Source organism: Solanum dulcamara, chromosome 6, assembly GCF_947179165.1.
Source record: "Solanum dulcamara chromosome 6, daSolDulc1.2, whole genome shotgun sequence".
Taxonomy (NCBI): domain Eukaryota; kingdom Viridiplantae; phylum Streptophyta; class Magnoliopsida; order Solanales; family Solanaceae; genus Solanum; species Solanum dulcamara.
The window spans coordinates 74,810,807-74,831,558 of NC_077242.1; the positions used below are offsets into that span (position 1 = coordinate 74,810,807).

Sequence of the window (20,752 nt, forward strand, 5' to 3'; positions counted from 1 at the left end):
ATTTGAATCAGAGGCTGAGAAGATGGATGGATTTGCTCAAGGATTATGACATTACCTTTCAGTACCATCCGGGTAAGGCCAATGTGGTGGCAGACGCAATGAGTTAGAAGACAGTTAGATGGACAGTCTGACTTGCTTTGGGATGTCTAAGGGACCTCTAGTCAGAGAGATCCATCTTTGGAGTCTAAGTTTATATAGTAGGGAATTTCAGAAAAGGGTGGGGATTAGCTAATATTCAGGTTAGATCGACTTTTACTAAGAAAATTAAAGCTAAGCAGTTTGAACATGAAAATTTAAACAAGCTCAGAACTAAGGAAGTGTCGGTGAGGCTAAGGATGCCACTTTTGATGCAGGCGAGGTGCTCAGTTTTAAGGGACAAATTTGTGTCCCCCAAGTTGATGATTTGTTCCAGAATATGTTGGCAGAGTCTCACAGCTCACTATATTCGATTCATCAGGTGTAACCAAGGTGTATCAGGATTTGAAACGGCTTTATTGAAGGTCGAGTGTGAAGAAAGACATAGCAGAGTACATATCTAAGTGTCAGAACTATCAACAGATAAAGTATTGAGTATTAAATGCCTACAAATTTGCTTCAGAGAATGCCCATTCCTGAATGAAAGTGGGAGAGGATAGCCATGGATTTTGTGGTGGGTCTTCCTAAGACATTAAAAAAGCATGACTCAATCTGGATATTGTTGATAGGTTGACTAAATCATCCCACTTCATTACAATCAGAGTGGATTATAATTTTCAACAGTTGGCGAAGATTTATGTCAAAGAGATACTAAGGATACATGTGGTGCCACTTTCTATTATTTTTTACCGTGGAACTCAGTTTACTTCAAAGTTTTAGGGTATGTTGCATGAGGAATCGAACACCCAACCCACCTACAACATAGTTTTTCACCCTCTGACTGATGGTCAATCAGAGAGAACGATTTAAGTATTAGAGGACATGTTGAGAGCATGTATGATTGACTTTGAGGGACATTAAGATTAGTTTCTACCCTTGTGTGAATTCTATTATAATAATAATAATTATCATTACAAAATTATTTTGGCACCATTTGAAGCACTTTATGGGAGGGAATGTAGATCGCCTATAAGGTGGTTTGAGGCTGGCGAGGTTAAGCTATTGGGCATTAATTTGGTAAGAAAGGCTCAATATTCAGACCAAGCATTTAGTAGCCCAAAGCAGTCAGAAGAAGTATGCAGATCGCAAAGTGAGGTACATGACGTTTCAGGTTGGTGAGCAAGTCCTAGTAAAGGTGTCACCCATGAAAGGAGTCATGAGGTTTAACAAGAAGGGTAAGCTTCAGTCTCATTACATTGTTGTGTGGAGCCAGTGACTTATAGATTAGCCTTGCCGCCTAGTTTGTCCGGAGTCCATTCAGTGTTTTATGTATCTATGTTGAAAAGTTACCATGGGGATGGAGATTACATTATCAAGTGGGACTTGATATTATTGGACAAAAATCTTCAGTATGAGGAGGAACTGGTTGCAATTCTTGATCGTGATGTTTGGAAGTTAAGAACTAAAGAGATCAAATCAGTAAAGGTACAATGGAAACATCGTCTGGTTGAGTAAGCCACTTGAAAATCGATAATCACATGTGGGACAAGTATCCTCACTTGTTTGAGGATTTAGGTACTACTCTATTATTGGCTTAGCCCAATTTTCTTGTTTGATCACTTTAGGACGAGTGATGAGTAAATTGATATCTATTGTAATGATCCCTTTTGGTCGTTAAAGAAAAAATTAATAGTGAAATAATTTGGGCCAGAAAATCTTTTGAGTAGTAACTTAAAACTTTCAGGCTAGGACAGTGTTAAACGAAATCTAAGTAAGGTGAGGTCTACGACAATTTAGAAATGGATTGGGTTTGATGTCTAAGTCTTGGATTATAAATTTATAGTTGATTTTTCCATAAAAGAGTTAATATAGGCGCCACTCATGACGGGTTAGAATTGTGACAAACATGAATTTTAACACATTCAATCTCAATTTCTTGTTGAATGACAAGTGTATATGCATGTCAATCTCTTACATATTTACATGTTTTTTTTTGCGTTTGTTTGGTCAAATCATGTTCATCATCCTCTTGAGGAAACTTGCATTTAATGTGAAATGAAGCTCTTTTACTTAATTGTTATTTTATTTTATTTTATTTTATTTGTTAGTCATATTATTCTTGTTATTCTGCTTTGAATAAATTCAAAATAGTTTCTTTATCCTATAAAAATAACAGTAAAATATGTATACATCTTACTCTTTTTAAACTCGACTTATGAAATTGTTGTTTTACTTTTTAATTTGCATTTTGCATTCCTTATAATAAATGATTAATTAAGTACTTATTTTGATTAAATTATTCTTACTAATGTTATTTTAAAAATCTAAATCTCACTATTAATACTCTAAATAGTTTGTGAAAAATAATTAACTAATGTTAAGGGTGAAACTAAAAACAAATACTAATAATCTATTAATTTATTAAATTACAACAATCTCTCTTTATGGGAGTTTGATGAATTATTGAACCTTACATTTAATTAATTACCCTTTTCTACATCTCAACTATTTAATCCCTTTCTTCTCTTCACAATTTACCAATCTGCACATTTTTCCTTTCTTTTCTTCAATGAAAGTAAGTTGATCACTTTTCTCTCTACAATTTCTCTATTTATCTGTTACACTAGAATAGTGGTAGAGTCACATAAACATTAGAGTAATGAATCAGTTTAGGATTGATTGATCAGTTCAACATCCTTTGCCTGAAAATCATAGAATATATATAGGTCAAAGATCGTCGTTAGGTTTAAGACGCATCGATTGAACATTCTTTGCTTGAAAATCATACGGTGCATATAGGTCAAAGATCGTCGCTAGGCTCAAAATGGATCGATTAAACATTCTTTGCTTGAAAATCATATGGTGCATATAGGTCAAAGATCGTCATTAGGCTCAGGACTGATCGATCGAACTCTCTTTATTTTTAATCATCGTCATTAGGCTCAGGACTGATCGATCGAACTCTCTTTATTTTTAATCATCGGGTGCATGTAGTTTAAATACCATTCTCTCTATTAATAGAAAAAGGGCACTCCTGACGTCGTTTCAGTGTCTCATAGTTTCTAGGCTCAAGGAGTGATCTATTAGTTGAACAACCTTTGCCTGAAAATTCTAGGGTTTATATCGGTCAAAGATCAATTAAATACCTTTGTCGAAAAATCATAAGTTATTTATAGGTCAAATATTGTATGTGACTCAAAATTGATTGATTAATTGAACACCCTTCAATCAGTTATACAGTCTTTTCGAGAAAGTCATATATTTATACATTATATTACTATTTTATTTTATATATATATAACACTTCAGTCGAAGATCTTTCAAAAATAACATCTTTATGAGTCGATGATCTTTCAAAAATAGCATCTTTATCTGCAGGAGATAGTGGTGAGATCTACGTACACTTCACTTAGTGGAATTTCACTTAATATGATACTATTGTTGTTGTTATTGTTATTTATGTAATGTATTTTATATTCTAATTGGTTATATATAACAAGCAAAAGGTTAATTGTCTCTCTCTTTTTTTATAGATTTGATCAATCAACTCCCATGGCTTCTACAAGGCCCCCATTAGCAAAATCATCAAAGAAGCCAAGGCTACAAGTGCAAAACACAAGTAGTATCAAGGACAAAAAAGTTATGGAGGAGGAGGAGGGGGCAGAAGTACCAATTAGTACAAATGTAAGCCCCATGAGCATAAATGAAGTTATAGCATCAGCAGCAAAAAATCCAGCTTTGCAACGTGCCCTTGAACTTATAAGAGCAGGTCATTTATTACTCTCTCCGTTTCAATTTTTTTTTTTAAAAAAAAAATAATCTATTTAAAACAAAAATATGTCTTTTTTTTAACAATTTTTTAATTTCAACTTTTTCACATAGCATCTCTAAGATCATAAGATTAAAGGGCATTTTGGTACATTTGACATGTCTTTAATTTAAAATCAAAAAATTGAAAAATATTTTTTACTTTTTTAAATTCCGTGTCAAATCAAAATAGGATAAACAAATTGAAAGAAACAAGTACATGCTTTTTTAATAGATAAAGTCCACTTTTACCCCTTAACATATTGAATTTGGAAAATAACACCCCCTTCATATTTTAAATGGGATAATAAATCCATCTTGATCTTAATCAATCACTAAAAATGAATTGAATTATTGCCTATAATTTTAAAATGTCAAAAATGCCCCGCTATACTATAAAAATTGTGATATATTTTTAGTAATGGTATTTTATAATTAAAATTCATACATTTTTTTTGACTTCATGATATATTCCTATTTTAGAGCTCAAATTTTAAAAGTATCTTGATATATCTCATTATTTGTATTACTATTAGTATTAAAATTTTACTACAACAACTAAATTTTTGTAAAGTATATTAATTGGAGGTTGTTTTTATATTTTAAAAATATATGTAATAATTTAATTTATGTTTAGTCAGTAATTTAAGATCAACAGGATTTATTGTCCCATTCAAAATGTGATGGACATATTGTTTCCCAAATTGAAAATGTTAAAGGGGCAAAGTAAGTTTTATTAGACTCTTTCTTATCCCCTCCCTCCCTCTAAATTTCTTGTGGTATATAAATTATAATTATAAACTATAATTTATTTTTTTAGAATTAATTATGAATTTCTTTGCTAAATTGTTCGTAGTTTACCTATATTTTTTTAACAATTCATCGCTAAATAGAATTAATGACAAATTTTATTATTTAACTATAAAATTTGACCATCACCAATTCCAACTTTTTTAGTAGTGGTTAATTCTAATAAGGGTATAAAATTATTAATAACAAAAGAAAAGGTAAGAATGCTACACACATGGATTTCAAGCCTAGCTATGAACTAAAGTAATTTTAAGTCACCTTTGTCATTATACTAGAAAATTTTTGTATACAAAGGAGATTTTTGTATCATGAGTTTATATTTGACTCATACCCTATATGTATGTTAGAAGTCCACTAATAAATTAGTTTGAATCAAGTAAATCAAATAGGTTGTGAGAAAATTTAGAATTTGAATCTATAATATTTATATTCTGAATTTGTCTCTATATATTTGTTCAATCTTCTCGCAGAACGAAAAAGGAAGGCCATGGAAGAAGGCAAATCAAAAGTCATTGCTCCAAAAGGCATGGAGATCAAGAACAAAGGAGCAACAAGTAGCAAAGAGATTTTGACCACAATTCCAGAAGATCAAGTGATCATACCACCAATGAAACCCTTTGAAGTAGGGATGCTCCCAGAAAATCCTTCCAATAAGTAGCAACAAGTATCTTTAGTTTCTTCCATTTCAAATGTTTAGAAGTGAATTGCATGTTGATTTTAATTATAACTTATCTTGGTATTTGATTTGAGTCCTTTAAAGAGGATTTCAGAAATGACTAATGTTAAGGGTTTAATTAAGGATCTATAACTATTGTTTGAGTAATTACCATTCATAGCATGAGGAGAGAGGCTAGCAATAGCAATATTTGGAGGGAGGGAGTAGATATGCTAGATACAAAGTATATTCAACGAATACAAGTTGTATTAATGAATACAGTATGATAAATACATGCTGATATAAGTTGTATTCGATAACATACATGTTGTATCACTTGTATTCATTCGCTCTTGTATCGCTTGTATTCATTCACGATATGAAAAATACATAAATACAAGCCGATACAGGTTGTATTCGAATGACACAGGCTAATACAGTTGTATCACTTGTATCCATTCGCTATACAAAAATATTAGCTGTATTCTATACATACATGCTGATACAAGGTGTATCATTTGTATTCATTCGCGATACAGAAATACAGACTGATACAATTTGTATTTAATACATACAGACTGATACGAGTTGATACAACTGTATCACTAGTATTTATTTGCTCTTGTATCGCTTGTATTCATTCGCGATTATGAAAATACAAAAAATATAGGTTGATACGTACATGTTTGATACAACTATTAGTATGTTACAATTGATATAAGTATTTTCTTCTTTATTTTTTCTATGTATTCATTATCTGTATTTGTCATAAAATAATTGAATGAATAGTACTCTACTATGGAGTATCATACAATGAAATACAATTAGAGAGAGAGAGACGATGGGGTGAGAGAGAGAGATAGAAGAGAGAGGCGAGCAAAATTGAAAGGAAAGAGGGGGCAAGAGAGAGAGAGAGATAGAAGAGAGAGGCGAGCAAAATTGGAAGGAACGAGAGAGCAACCGAAAAAAGTGAAATATATATAGTGTAAATTTTTTACAGTATAATTATAATTATTAAATACATATTACATGTTTGTTATACAGGTAAAAAGATGCTTCTTTAAAAATCATGTAAAGATTTACTTATCAATCACATCCACTAATGATGATTAGCTGATTATCCAGCATACAGAATCCAGATAGCAATTCTGGGAAATTGTCTTAAAATATCTTTGCCATATTCATAGAAATTGATTTACATTTTAGACTTGAAAATTTAATGCAATGAATTAAATTTCATATTCGAGACACTGAACTAGAGGTTTCAAGTTCAAACCTTGAGAATGAACTCTTTGGAAAGGAGCGTTAAAACTAGCCATGATGGGGTTTCTACAATGTGAATCCAGATTAGTCGTGCCTATGAGTATCCAAACCGGATGATTGAAAAATAAAAAAAAAGGTGCACCTTATAAGTTCTTTCCAAAGCAATCCCTCCCTCTCCAACAATATACATATCACAGAAATATATTTCTTATCTCATCTATAACTATCTGAAGGAAAATGTCACAAAGAAATATATTTCTCATCTCATCTACAACTGGTAAATCATAAGAAACACTTTTGAGCATTCTACAAGATCAATATACAGGCAAGTCCAAGCATGACAAGAATCTCAGGGATACGCCAATATCAGGTCCCAAGTTATTGCTATTGTGGGATAAATTTCTATGACCTTGAGCAGGAAATAAACGTGGGGAGGGGGGGGGGGGGGAGTTGGACTTTACAAGTTAAAAATTGTGGGATCAATGTGCGAAAGAATAAGGTGAATGTGAGAGGTTCCTACACTACGTAATTGTGGTGAAGTCGGAACTCGACCTATTGCTAGAGGATACAATTCCTAGTCATGAATATTGCATTGTTGCACAAAGGGATGTTCATACCGGACGTGTTTCTTCCAGTAGGGCTTGAACTTCTGAAGTCCAATCTCTAACCATGGTTTCATAACTCCATCGTAATGAATCACAGCTGCTTGCTCGATTTCGTTCAGTTTGACACCAGAGTCATACCCCAACCCCAAGACATGCCATCTCCGATCTATAGCACGCGTATGTTTGTAAAAGGTCATCCAACCGATGGGCAAAGTACCAGCTTTCATTAATGGTCTATTACTTCCCTGCATAATGCATGCAGTAAAAGTGAGACACTGACGAATAGAAGGAGAACAATATCTAATAAAACAGTTATAAATCAAAACTATATATACACGTTATTATAGAGAAGCTAAGACTATGAAATTCTAGACATCGATTAATCGTTAGTCAAATCCATAAGTAATTAACAAACAACAAGATAGATACATACCAGCTCCAAGTACTTGAGATAGAGCCCAGTCAAGTTTCGCTTCCTCCACTCCTGCAGATCAAACAAATTCATCCCAAATGCCCATGTGCATGATTTTATGTCAAATTTCGTTGCAACCATGGGATCAGTGAAATTGATGAGCATATCCATTCGTCGGAATGACGGCTCACCTTCAAGACAAGTCTCCACCGCACCATTCACTTTACCCTTCATGTTGATGCGCCAAAGTCCACTTAGATCCCTTTTCACAACCACGTCATGGTCAAGGAGCACTACCTTGTTGAGAGAAGGAAAAATATCAGGCAGATAGAAGCGCAGGTGATTCAATGGAGAAGTGTATCTTGGATCAAGAGACTCTTGCTTCTGCAGAATATCCTTGTTTGGTAACCAATCAAACTTGTCTATGCTCTGGATCTGAATTGTTGCTTTGCCAGGAGGATTCGACAAAAACCACATTGTCATCGCTGGTAGGTTAAGAGAATCCGTCACTATATGAAACACACTCTTCTCTGGAGCCTGCCAAATACATTAACACTTACATAAGTTTGTGCATAACCATGATTATTTTATTCGTCTCAAAATATATAGTAATCATTTCCGTATTCCCGTTTTCAAACTGCTTTGAAATGCTTTACTCGAGTCGAGGGCCTATCAGAAAAAGAGTTTCCATCTCTATGAGGTAGGGGTAAGGTTTGCATACACTCTACCCTCCCAGACCCCACATGTGAGATCACACTGGAAATGCTGTTGTAGTTGTAAAATATATAGTAATCAATAGTATACATTTGTGCATAACCATGATTATTTAATTTGCCTTCAAAATATATAGTGACCAATAATTACTCCTTACAGCTACTGTTATGAAATCAAAAGAATTTAGCCCTTCCATACATAACAATTGCATGATAAGTTACAAATGATCACGTTACTGCAATCATTGTTCTTCTTGGAACTCTATTTGCAGAAGTAATAATAGCATCTGTGTTCTCATAAACCGATAGTGGGTTTATATGCACAATTGGAATTAGTCTGTTCCAGTCTGAAGCCAAAGTTGATTACAGGTAAGCATCAGCTAACATAGATACTGATTGAAAATTTTTCCTCTAAATACCATATGCAACATGACATATACTCCAAATACCTATGTCCTATTTCTAATCATCTAAAGATCACAGCAGATTAGGTAACGATGAGAAAAGAACATAAAAAGAAAAAATAGAATGCGGATAAAAAATATACCCCCTTCCGTTTCATTTTTTAAAATGGCTTGGCTGGCTCAGAGTTCAAAAAAATAAAGAGATTTTTGAATCTTGTGGTCTTAAATTAAAGATGTGTAATGCACCAAAATGTCTTTCGAATCTTGTGGTCTTAAACATGTCAGGTGAGACGTTGGAACTAAAGAGGAGAACTAAATATAAAAATTTGCATTCTTTTTGAAATAGACTAAAAAGGAAAGTAATACACATAAATTGAAATAGAGGGAGTAATAAGAGTTTGAAAAAAGAAAAATAAAAGCCAAGAATAAGAAAATTACAAAGCAGCTCACCCTAGCAGTTGATACAGTTGAGTTGACAACTGCAGAACATGCCAAAACATTGTCAGAGAAAACAGCAAAGTGGTGGAGATCTGGATTCTGAAATTTATGTTGGTTAGGTAGTTCCTGTTCCTCGGATTGTAGGGCAAAGTATTCAGTGGTTAACCGCATGGAGAGGCAATGAAGGCCCTTCGGAGTAGTTCTTCCGGCAAGATTTTCAAGGAAGGAAGCTTGATACTTTTGCGATCGAAGCTGTTCCTCAGCATTATATGTCATCGCACGAAGTTTCTTCACCATTGCCGAGCAGTCAGGGAATAATCTACTGGCTTTCGACAGGGTTGCACTCATGGCCTTCATCTTCTGTATGGCCCTAGAAAGATAACTGTTCTTAGATCATACATACATTATTTAACTGCTCCCTAGTTTCCAATCCAAATAGCATAATTCCCTATTTGAAAGATTCTGAACCCGTTTGGATGGGCTTTAATTGGTCAAACCAACTTATAAGCCCCTTTTTAGCTTTTGGACGTGTTTGCCTAATACTAACTTTAAGCCATAAAGTTCTTAAAGTCGGTCAAAAATGAAAAGTTAGGATTTCTAACTTTTTTTTTCTAAGTGTTTAAAGCCATTTTGTTTGACCATAGAAATTACTTTTATATCCCTTATATTTTAACTGAATTCCCAAACTACCCTTTTTATTCTTTTAACCCTAAAATTCAAACACTTATTTTCAACATAAGCATTTTTATCCAAACACTCAACTGCTTATTTATAAAAATAACTTTCAGCACTTCATACATAAAAGTTACTTTTTTTAAGCCCATCCAAACGGGCTCTCTATCTACTTTCCAAAAGTAAAAGCTTTCCTCTACACTCTTCAATACTTTTCCGATATTTTACTATTTAAAAAGCCGGACCACTTCTCTATTACAAAGTTAGCCTTATTGTCACTTCCTGAACCCACTTCTATCTCAATACATCCAAACATCCATTCACAGCTTAATACCTGTGCACAATTAAACTAAAAAAACAAGACAAAGTCAAAAAGTGAATAAATCAAGAAAAATATCCACTTGCCAACACTAAGTACATAACTACAAAACTCATAAAAAAAGTATTCACTTTCCGACATTAAACACTTAGTTACAAGACCAACCAATTTTTCTTCAACTACTCATGGACCAATAACAAGTTAAAGTCATTCTTTGTGTACACAATTAACTTTAGCACCAAGTTATTTGTCAATTCCATTTAACCATTTTGACCTTCTCTCGGATATTGTTTCAGACTCAATAAGTACAAAACATAACTTACACTTGTCATAAAAAGGTACAGAACATGGCTCAAAAGAGCCACTACTCAAGCCAAGCAGATTTTATGCTACAGTGGAGCAACTAACATATATCAAATCGGCCAGGTTCCATGATGTGTTCAGGTTTGAGCTTGTGTCCAAATAAGAGATAATGCCATAGCGGCTATAAAGAGTCAAAGTGATGAAAGAAATATCATATTACCTCCTTGACAAATCAGAATCTTTAGAAACTTCACCAGCAGCTCGTTCCAAGTCTTTAATTCGTAGCTTCATCTCTTTCACAAAATTAGAGTTACTACCTGCCGGTGCAAAATTCAAGAATGCTTTGGCCCTAATCAGCTGATCTTTAATCTCCTTCACCCTCTCATCTAATGCCCTCCGTGGATGAGACTGTACTTTCTGACCGTGTTGAACATCTTTTGGTCTGGATTTTTCCTGCAATATGACCAATTGAAATCAGGCGATCACATATGCAGAATCCGCTTGCATTTTACACGAACAAAATACATAAAACATATTCCAGGAGTTGACCAGTAGTATTTGACCATTCACAGGGAGTGGAAAGAGAGATGAGAGAGACCAACATTATTTTAAACCTTCAAATACCATAATTAATATTCTACTTTATCCCAATTTTTAACACACAACAGCTGATTCTTGGAAAGTGAAAATCATAAATGAATATGGCACACGAAAAATCCCTTCTTATAAACGTTCCGTCAAACCTTCTTTTGATTTAGGAAAAAAAAGAAAAACAAAAATCTTTCATCTGGAACCATCGAATCGACAGCTTCCCTACCATCATGAACATGTAAAATCTAAATTTGCTAATTTGCGTTAATTTAAGAAAACCATTTCTTGGTAAGGTTCCAAAGCATGAAGACAGATTTTTACTACACAAAATCACAATCACCACATTAAAGCAACACCTTTAGAATTCAAACACCACCAAACAAAGGAATCCAGCCGTATGCATATGCAACACTAAAGCTGCAACCAACACGTGATATTATATCTAACCATCATCAATTCTATTTTAGCCAAACAAAAATTAAAGTACATCTATTAGTCTCAAGTTCTGGACAAACAACATTAGTGGCTTTCAAATCTAATCAATTGTTCCACTACGCCAAACTTCAGGATCAACTATATGAATGATTTGTAACCATTGCACTCTACTTGGGCACAAATCATTCTACCAACTGCGCCTCTATGACTTTATACTGTATTAATTAAAAGATTCAAGTCTATTTATCAAATAAAATAAATAAGTAAAAGGAATGATGTAGAAAATTTCACAACAAGTGAATGAGATCTTGATTGTTATGTGCATTAGACTTCCATACATACCAATGCCTTTTCTCGTGTGACCAGTGTTTCTTCTGGTAGACTTGGTTGACTTTCTTTCTTTGTATCATGTGTGGTTACTGAAATTAGGTAGGAAGGTGTACAATTAATTTCTAGTTATAGAATGAATCGAAATGCGCCCGGGGGGGGGGGGGGGGGACATCTGAATTACCATTATGTCCTGCCAAACTGACATTCTTAGGTTGGCCAAAACTATCATTCTTATCAATAGTATACAAACTGACTGCAGAAATTTGGTTTCCATCTCGGTAGACATCCAAGATCGGTTCTTTGAGGCTTTCAACTTCTTCCTAAACCAAACAGCAGAAAAAGGTTTGCAAACATAAGTTCAATCCAAGTGGATGTTCACAGTTGTAAGAACTTAGATAAAGTTTATATCACCTGTTGAACTGCATTAAGCGCCTGAACCTCTATCCTGTGCTTCTGAAACAGAGAATAAGAAACCAAAATAGAAAAATTCAATCAGATCATATTATAACAATACACTCCACCAATTACAATCAAAACCCAAATAAGAAAAATCTCAATCAGATCCCATACAATAGACTCCGTTTGTTTCAATTTACATGACACTCTTTCCATTTGAACTTTCAAAGAATTCAAAGTTTTAACTTTGATATGATCTTTTCTATCAAACTAACTTGTTGACGGCTCCTACTCCGACGTTTTTATTTGATTACCACTACTAAAATAATATACTCTGTGTGAGTTAACTAACATCATAAAACTCGGGGTCCAGTCAAAAACTGACACAAGCAATAAGTAGATAATTCTGCTCACAGAAAACTCTGCATTCCATTCCTTTACAAAGGGAAGGGGTAATGGAAGAATGGGGACCATTAACAGCTTGATCTTTTACACCAAGTACAAAATATGCAAACAATGAAGGTACCAAAAAACTAACTTTGGCTATAAAAAGAAGAAGCTCTTGCTGATTACTAGCAAACGTAATTTACATGAGTAAAATCAAGTGGTCAAAATAATATATACTGCTTTATCAACTTCCCCCCAGTAACATTTACCAAAACAAGCAATATCCACAACAAAGGGACAGGGTAATGGAAGTATGGGGACCATTAACAGCTTTATCTTTTACACCAAGTCGATAATACGCAAACAAGAAGGTACCAAAAAACTAACTTCAGCTATAAAACAAAAAAAAATTCGTAGTGATTACTAGAAAACACACTGTACAAGAGTAAAATCAAATATTCAAACTAATCTATGCAGCTTTATCTACTTCCCCTCAACAACATACACCAAAACAAGCAATAGCCAAAACAAAAATGGAATAAAGGAGAAGAAATCTTACAACAACGACACACCAGTGTAACCCCCACAAGTGGGGTTACGGGAGGGTAATGTATAAGCAAACCTTACTCTCTACCTTTGTTTCTGATAAAACTCTCGGCTCAAGTAAAATCATTGCAAAGCAGTTCGAAAAAAAGAAAACAAGCAAAGACAAAATGCTAAAGAAAGACATTACATACTGAAAAAGGAACAGTCACTACCACAAAATAATACGATGATCCAAGTGCAAGAAACAGTAAATAGTAACAGGAGAAATCTTACAAGAATTGATAAATCTCCAACAAATTCCTTGGATGCTGCAACAACCCAAATGTAAACAAAATCCAACTAAACATATCAAATTAGCAAAAACAAAAAGAACCCCATAAACCCAAATAACTTGAAAATGCATTAAAAAAAAAAAAACATTACCATCAGAGCCAAGATGTATAAGCCTATGTGAAGAAAACAACAAGATTGGAGTTGTGAAACAAACAGCAATCAAACAGAGGATTAAAAAAATCCTCGTAAATCTTCGAAAAAACCTCATCTAAGACATGTAATTAACTCAAAAAATACTTGGGGTTTTCGGATCGATTCAGATTCAATAAAGAGTATATCAAAATACACAGTTCTTGATACAGAAAAAAAAATGTGACTAGGGTTTTTTCTGGTTTTTTGTTTTCTGGGTCAAATGGGATCGATGTGGGTATTTTTTTTTTATTAAAAAGATTTAATTTTGATTAAAGAAATGCGATGAAAGCGGAGATAGATGGGGGTACCATGTTCTTGATTAGTACCCGTGAAGTGCAGGTGAATAGGAATGAGATTTCAAGAAGAAAGGAGGAAAGAGAGAGTAAAAATGGAGTTATATACTTTTTGGAGAATTAACTTTAGCTATGTATAATTAATTATACAATTATTGTGTACATATTGCTAAGTTTTTTTCCCCTCTTGTTTCGTGTCTTGTGTCTGGTGTCCATATTGAAGTTTGATTATATCTAAATATGCTCCATATAGGATCTCATTCGGGAAAAACCGCTCTTTATAAAAAAAATTATACCCAAGACTAAAATTTAAGAACTCTGATTAAGGAAGAAGCGGTCTCATCCATTATACCACATCCTTTGACGGTGTACATATTGCTAAGTTGTTACTATCATTCGGCACTTACGGATAAATCTACTCTTAGGCAATAGCTCATAAATTATATAGGAGATGTAAATCCTATTAGGTAAATTTGATGGGATGAGTTTGATTGGAAAGGCATTGATATGAGAATTGAAAATCCGACTTGTCTTATGAGATACCACTCACTTCGTCAACTCAGTCGCTCGTCAATGTAATACTTCATTTTAAATTATTTATCACGATTTCTGAAAATAGTTATTTTACCTTGTTTGTTATTTTAGAAGTTTAAAACATTTTTTTTAAAATTTTATCCTTGGTAATAAATAATAATTACAAACACTTTAATAAAATAAATATTAAAAATATGTGAAAGTAGGAGTAATAAATAATTATTCATCCAAATAATAAAATGTTCACAAGATAATTTTTTTTATAAATTTTAAAAATTATTAACTTCGATCGACGAATCAAGAAAATGCTTATATTGTTCGAAACATGATTAATAAAGTATTGATCATCTATGAAGAGTGAATTTGCTTTGGGTATATATAATTATAAGATAACTATTGTGTATGTATTGCTAAGTTGCTCATTTGATGCACACTTAGTAAATTTGCTTTTATGCAATAACTCATAAAATTATATAGGAGATAGTAGTACTAGATAAGTCCGATCGGATGAGCTCTATTGAAAAGGCCTTAATTGGAGAAATCGATATCTTGCCTATCTTATGAGATACTATTTGTTGCATCAACTCAGTCGCTTGTCAAAATAATATTTTTTTTATCTTGAATTATTTATCTAATTGTCTCACATTATTTGTTATACTAGAAGTTTAAGATGAAAAAATAATAATTCATTTTATCATTAGTAGTGATTGTTCTTAAAGATTATAAATATCTCAACAGAGTAAATATTTAAAATATTCCAAATTAGGAGTAATAAATAATTATTCATCCAAATAATGAAATGTTGATAGCATTAGTTTTTTTTAATATAAATTTTAGATATTATAAAATCATAAACTTCGATTGTTGGGTCAAATAAATTTTTATGTTGTTCGAAACATGATAAATAAAGTATTGATTACCTATGATGAGTAAATTTGCTTTAGAATCGTGTTGATCACTTTGTCAATATAACAACAACAACAACAACAACCCAGTGAAATCCCACATCGTGGAGTCTGGGGAGGATAAAATGTACGCAGACCTGACTCCTACCAATGTAGGCCGGCTGTTTCCGAAAGACCCTCGACTCAACACTTTGTCAATATAAGATTGTTTCAAATAAATTTTATTCAGTTTCGATGGATTAACAAATCTCATGATGAACAAGAGAACAGAACTATCCTTAAAAGTGTTTGGATGCTTTACACATATCCTTCATATACATGTATTTAAGTACCTAGTAAAAAGATTAATTATGTAATTATATTTGTACAATCAAACATGACACGTCAAATTATATAATAAAATAATATTATGAAAAAATAAATAGGGCTATATAAACTATATTGTATAATTGTTAAGGACTTAAGGTACTAATCCCAAGTCCATTTATAAAGTGTCATTTCAAAAGGCAAAAGTCATGTGAATAATCAAGCTTTCCTAGATAATTTCATACTTCACAAACACTCCACACCAATGCTCCAACTTAGTCAATCATAAACTTTAAGAAACACTACTACATTTACATCTGTTTTGTCTTTATCTTTAACTTGGTAATATTTTATTATCAAGAAAAAATAAAGAAGCTAATTATTATAAAAAAAACATATTTAGCTTTTAGCATCTCTTGTTTCTTCTTATTAATTGACACAACTATTGGTTAAGTAGGCCGGCCCATTATGGTCAAGTCCAGGTACAACTGGGCTTCACTCCAAATAAAAAATGTATCGTATTGTATTGTATATGATATTGTATTATTTTAATAAATATAATATTTGAATAAATTATAATATTTTTCATCGTTATATAATGTCACACTTTAATAATTTGAATAATAAATCTACAAAAAAAGTATGACATAAATAGTACTACTACAAAAAGGTGGGTAAAGAATAAAATAAGATTATTAAAAGTAATAGTTAAAGACAAAATAAGAAGAAAATATTAAGGTAACGATGCAATCACACTAAATCGATAGTTGCATAAAATATAACTTTTCGTCATTATCTAACACTGAATTTAAACAAGCAACATAACATGTAATTGAACCATTTTACTTAGGTATATCAAGGCAAAATGAAGAGATCAAATCACACACTTCCTCTTTGCTTAGTTACATCGAATTAACCCAATTTACATAAGGAGAACCTATAAAACATAAGTTATCAACATTAATTAATTTCCAAATACACAAATCTTCTTCCAAAAATTGACACTTAGTTCCTTACCTCGTAAAGATAGAAAAGTTATTTCAATAGACCTTCAGCTGAATTCAAGCATACCAAAATAGATAAGAAAAGAAGATACAATAGTGAAGAAAAAAATATAAAAAATAATAAAGAAAAGAACAGTAGGAACAATCAATAGTATAATTATCGAATCAAAGATAATAACAAAAATAGTAATATCAATAGTAGAATGGTACGAGAGTACAAATAATAATACTATTACAATAGTGAGTATTTTCGTTGGAACTGGCCTGAACTCCTTTTTTTTTTACTTGTTTTAGTTCCATCTAAATGAATTCCAGTTTTGTTAATACATAAAAATATATTTAAAATTTTGCTTTGAAACTAGTGAAGTAAAAGGTAGTCAGTTGAATACCTTTCATTGAAACATTACGTAATGAACATAAGAATATAATACTAATTATATGGGTTAAAATTTACTTGTCTTTATATAAATTTTGAATTACTTTAGCGAAATTTCTAGCTCTCTATTGGCTTAGTGATTAGTGAAGAGAATCATAAGGTCTTAAGTTTAATTAAAACCCCAACAATATTAAAAACATTAGATGATTCCTCCTTATTTGTCCAAATACTGATGAAGAAAGTAATTCGATACTTATGTTGATTGGAGATAGCTAATGCTCTATAAAATAAGTCGAGGAGGTGTGCGCAAGGAAAATCGGACACACATATATAAAATGTGCATGTTGCTGATATTGTCATATTTATGATCAAATGCTCCTTACGGCAAGTTCGTAACAAATAAATTCCAGTATTGAAATATTAGCTAGACAATACACAATAAGGCATATGTAGTTCAACGGTTAGAATAATTATATTGATTGAAGATAGTTAATGCTCTATAGAATAAGTTGAGGAGGTGCGTGAAATCAAAACCAGACACACATATATAAAATGGGCAGGTTGTTGATATTGTCATATCTATGATGAAATGCTTCTTAAGGCAAGTCCGTAATAACGAACATATCTAAAAAAACTAGACAATATACAATAAGGCGTTTGTAGTCCAATGGTTAGGATAATTGCCTTCCAAGCAATAGACTCGGGTTCGAGCATACCTGTATCATCACAAAAGAGCTTGATTTTTGGATAATTTTTCGATTCGTGCGTGTCATCCTTGCGCATGGGCTATGCTATTCATTTTTTTTTGGGGAAAAAAGTTCTATATTTCTTGGGGCTGGGCTTCACGAACAAATAGGCACGAGGAAGAGTGAGATGGTCCGGGCTATGAAGCCTCTCCCTAGACTACCTATATGTTCCTTCTCCTTGGTTAGCGATTAACACTCTAAATATCTATATCTATTTATCTATCTATTTATATTGTATTAAAAGGATAAAGACCCTTAAAATGTTGTTTAAATTTTTTGTCCTTTATTAAAAGATTTGACTTTAGACAAAATCGTCTTTTCACCATTTTTCTTTTAATGATATTAACTATTAACTATAATAAAATCCTAAAATATTAAGAGTCCTAAAATATATGGTAAAAGGAGAAAATTAATATAGACTCCTAAAATATATGAAAAGAAGAATTAAAAAAAGACTTCTAATTATTATTTCCTTAAACGATTATTTAATTTTAATAGATTAACGTAATTTTGTTTTATTAACACAAATCATATTGACCCACTCCAATTCAAATCCAATACACCTATGTGACACTCCTATCAACATAAACAATAAACAAAATTACTTTATTCATGACCAGAAATAATACAATACACACATTACTAGAAAGAGCAATAACAACAAAGTAAAAAGGAAAACAACATAAATTATGAAAGATCCAATAATAATAATAATAAAAAAAAGATTATTTCTCAAGATAATCAACAGAAGCTTTCATGAGGGCAACTAAGACTTGGAAGAGGCCATTAGTAAGATGAATTTTTTCAACATCTTTAGTCTCAAAATCAATAGTAAGTTTGATGATGCTTGAATTCTCATCATTCTCCAAAATTTCCCACTTGATCAAAAAAAATTTGAATCCAAGATCAAGAAATCCACCTTCAACAATCTCTACTTCCTTCACTCTTTTTTCATCACCCACTAACACATATTTCTCTTTGTATGGAGCATTTCCAACTAAACCTAACATATTAGAAGAATTGACAATTTAATATAGGTAAAAAATGTACTCGTGCTGATGTTTACATCAAATTAATGAATATAAATATCTTGTATATAAAGGCAAATTTAGGATTTCTAGAATCTTAGTGCAGTACTACTAAAGAAAAGAGAAAAAAAAAGTATTAAGTAGGATTTGTTCCCTTAGGGCAGATTCAATGTCAAAATTATGGTGCAGGTGAATACATGGTTTTTTCGTCAAACTAAATATTTTATGTTCATATTTTATAGAATTGATCTAATATTATTTATTGACACTTATGCTATAAAAAGGCAGAAAGCTGCACTTGGTAAAAATTTACTCATGCTTATGTTTGCACCAAATTAATGAATACAAATATCTTGCATACAAAGACGGATCTAAAATTTCTAGTTCAGTGATAATTGTTCTCTATTCCTATTGGTATTAACTCAACCTTCAACTAAGTTCACCTTTTTGCATATTGTAGCATAAATGCCAATAAATAATTAATATTAGATCAATTCTATAAAATATATGAATAAAATAATTAGTTTGGAGAAAAGACCATATATTCAGATGCATCATAATTTTGGCATTAAATCTTCCCCTGCTTGTATACACATATTCATCACTTAACCATAGTTAAGTGGTACTCCCTCCTTTTGTTGGGCATATTTATTGTTTGGAGAATCAGAGATTTTTCTTGACTACACTTTTTTAAATATTTTTTTTGAAAAATATTTGAATTATTATCTGTTGTGATTTAATAATTTTTATGTAGTTTTCAAATATACAAATTTTATTTTCAAAAACATAAAAAATCTATGTTTGAATTCACACAAAAAATTAAGTACTTTGACTCGCGTATTCACATCCATATCAAACAAAGTACAAAGGTGGGATCCCTCCTGAATAAGTATTCTCACTTTAATTTTTTCATTATTAAATTTAAATTATGTTTTGATACAACAAATATCGAGTGTAGATACGTATTTACTCTAGATGCCGCCTATGAACGAGAAGTGGAAAAATAGTGGACTATAATAAGGATTTGTAATTTTGCACCTCCCAAATATACGTAGGATAGTTAAGCGATAAATATGTATATACAATATATGTATATCTTATATTTATTGATTTGATATAAATACGACAGTATGTAAATAAGTTTAAATTAAATAGTAACTTACTAACTTTCAGGAGTGAACCAGCTCCTCCATTGCGTTCAATCAACTCAACTTTTTCAACAATGTGTGGGAGTTTTTCAACAACCAAATTTGGTAATTTAAAAGTACCATAGAGATTCCAAACTTCACTTGTTGGTGCATTTACTTGAATCTGCTCTGAAAATTTTCCCAACATTTTCTTTATTTGTAAGAATATATTATCTTTTGATTTCCTTTAAATGAATTATTTCGTTAACAAGTATATATACAAGTTGATAAGATCAATTTGAATCACAAGTTGTTAAACATATCAATTATTTCCCTGCCTTAATTTTTAAATTGGGAAAATTCTAGAAGTAGCAAGATCAATAATTCCTTTTTTTTAATATTAAAAAAATAGGGAAATTATGTTTTAAAAATAATTATAAACGGTATTTTTTTTTTCAAAACGTAATATTTACATTGTATAACGTATGCTCTTTCAAAATGTAGCATATTCATTATATACTCTGTTAGTCGAAATTTACTTTGACTACAAACTTAACGGTTAGGCTATGACCCAATATATTTAGGATGATTGATTTATACCAACATGGATTGTGGTGTAGTGGTAGGACTGTTTCATTCTTAACCAGTAGTCTCGGGTTTGAGCCTTGAATATGAAAAAAGTCCTTTTGGGAGTGTCATCCCTGAATGAGCCCTACAGTATGTAATCCGAACTTAGTCGGAGCTCCACAAACTCTAGACATTGAAAAAACTAAAAAAAAGAAGAAGATTATTGATCTGTTAACACAA

The 20,752-nt window shown here is 31.9% G+C and overlaps 2 protein-coding genes across 3 annotated transcripts; both read right to left on the minus strand.

Annotated features, from left to right (window-relative positions):
- Nucleotides 1-6,812: 6,812 nt before the first annotated feature.
- Nucleotides 6,813-14,078, minus strand: LOC129891522 (probable galacturonosyltransferase 6). The gene is made up of 9 exons (XM_055966908.1): nucleotides 13,585-14,078; nucleotides 13,435-13,469; nucleotides 12,244-12,285; nucleotides 12,014-12,152; nucleotides 11,845-11,921; nucleotides 10,697-10,929; nucleotides 9,195-9,552; nucleotides 7,649-8,164; nucleotides 6,813-7,460 (listed from the first exon to the last, which is right to left on the minus strand). Exons 1-9 carry the CDS (start codon nucleotides 13,700-13,702, stop codon nucleotides 7,185-7,187), a joined length of 1,794 nt encoding a protein of 597 aa, XP_055822883.1. The 5' UTR covers nucleotides 13,703-14,078; the 3' UTR covers nucleotides 6,813-7,184.
- A 4,370-nt stretch (nucleotides 14,079-18,448) lies between these two features.
- On the minus strand, nucleotides 18,449-20,671 carry LOC129893080 (norbelladine synthase-like). 2 transcript variants are annotated; one of them, XM_055968572.1, is made up of 3 exons: nucleotides 20,546-20,671; nucleotides 19,982-20,134; nucleotides 18,449-18,793 (listed from the first exon to the last, which is right to left on the minus strand). In XM_055968572.1, the coding sequence occupies exons 1-3, from the start codon at nucleotides 20,580-20,582 to the stop codon at nucleotides 18,516-18,518; spliced, it is 468 nt and encodes a 155-aa protein (XP_055824547.1). In that variant the 5' UTR covers nucleotides 20,583-20,671; the 3' UTR covers nucleotides 18,449-18,515. The 2 variants fall into 2 exon arrangements, with proteins under 2 accessions (XP_055824547.1, XP_055824548.1); XM_055968573.1 differs by lacking the exon at nucleotides 20,546-20,671 and having other exon boundaries at nucleotides 19,982-20,153.
- Between the last annotated feature and the right edge of the window lie 81 nt (nucleotides 20,672-20,752).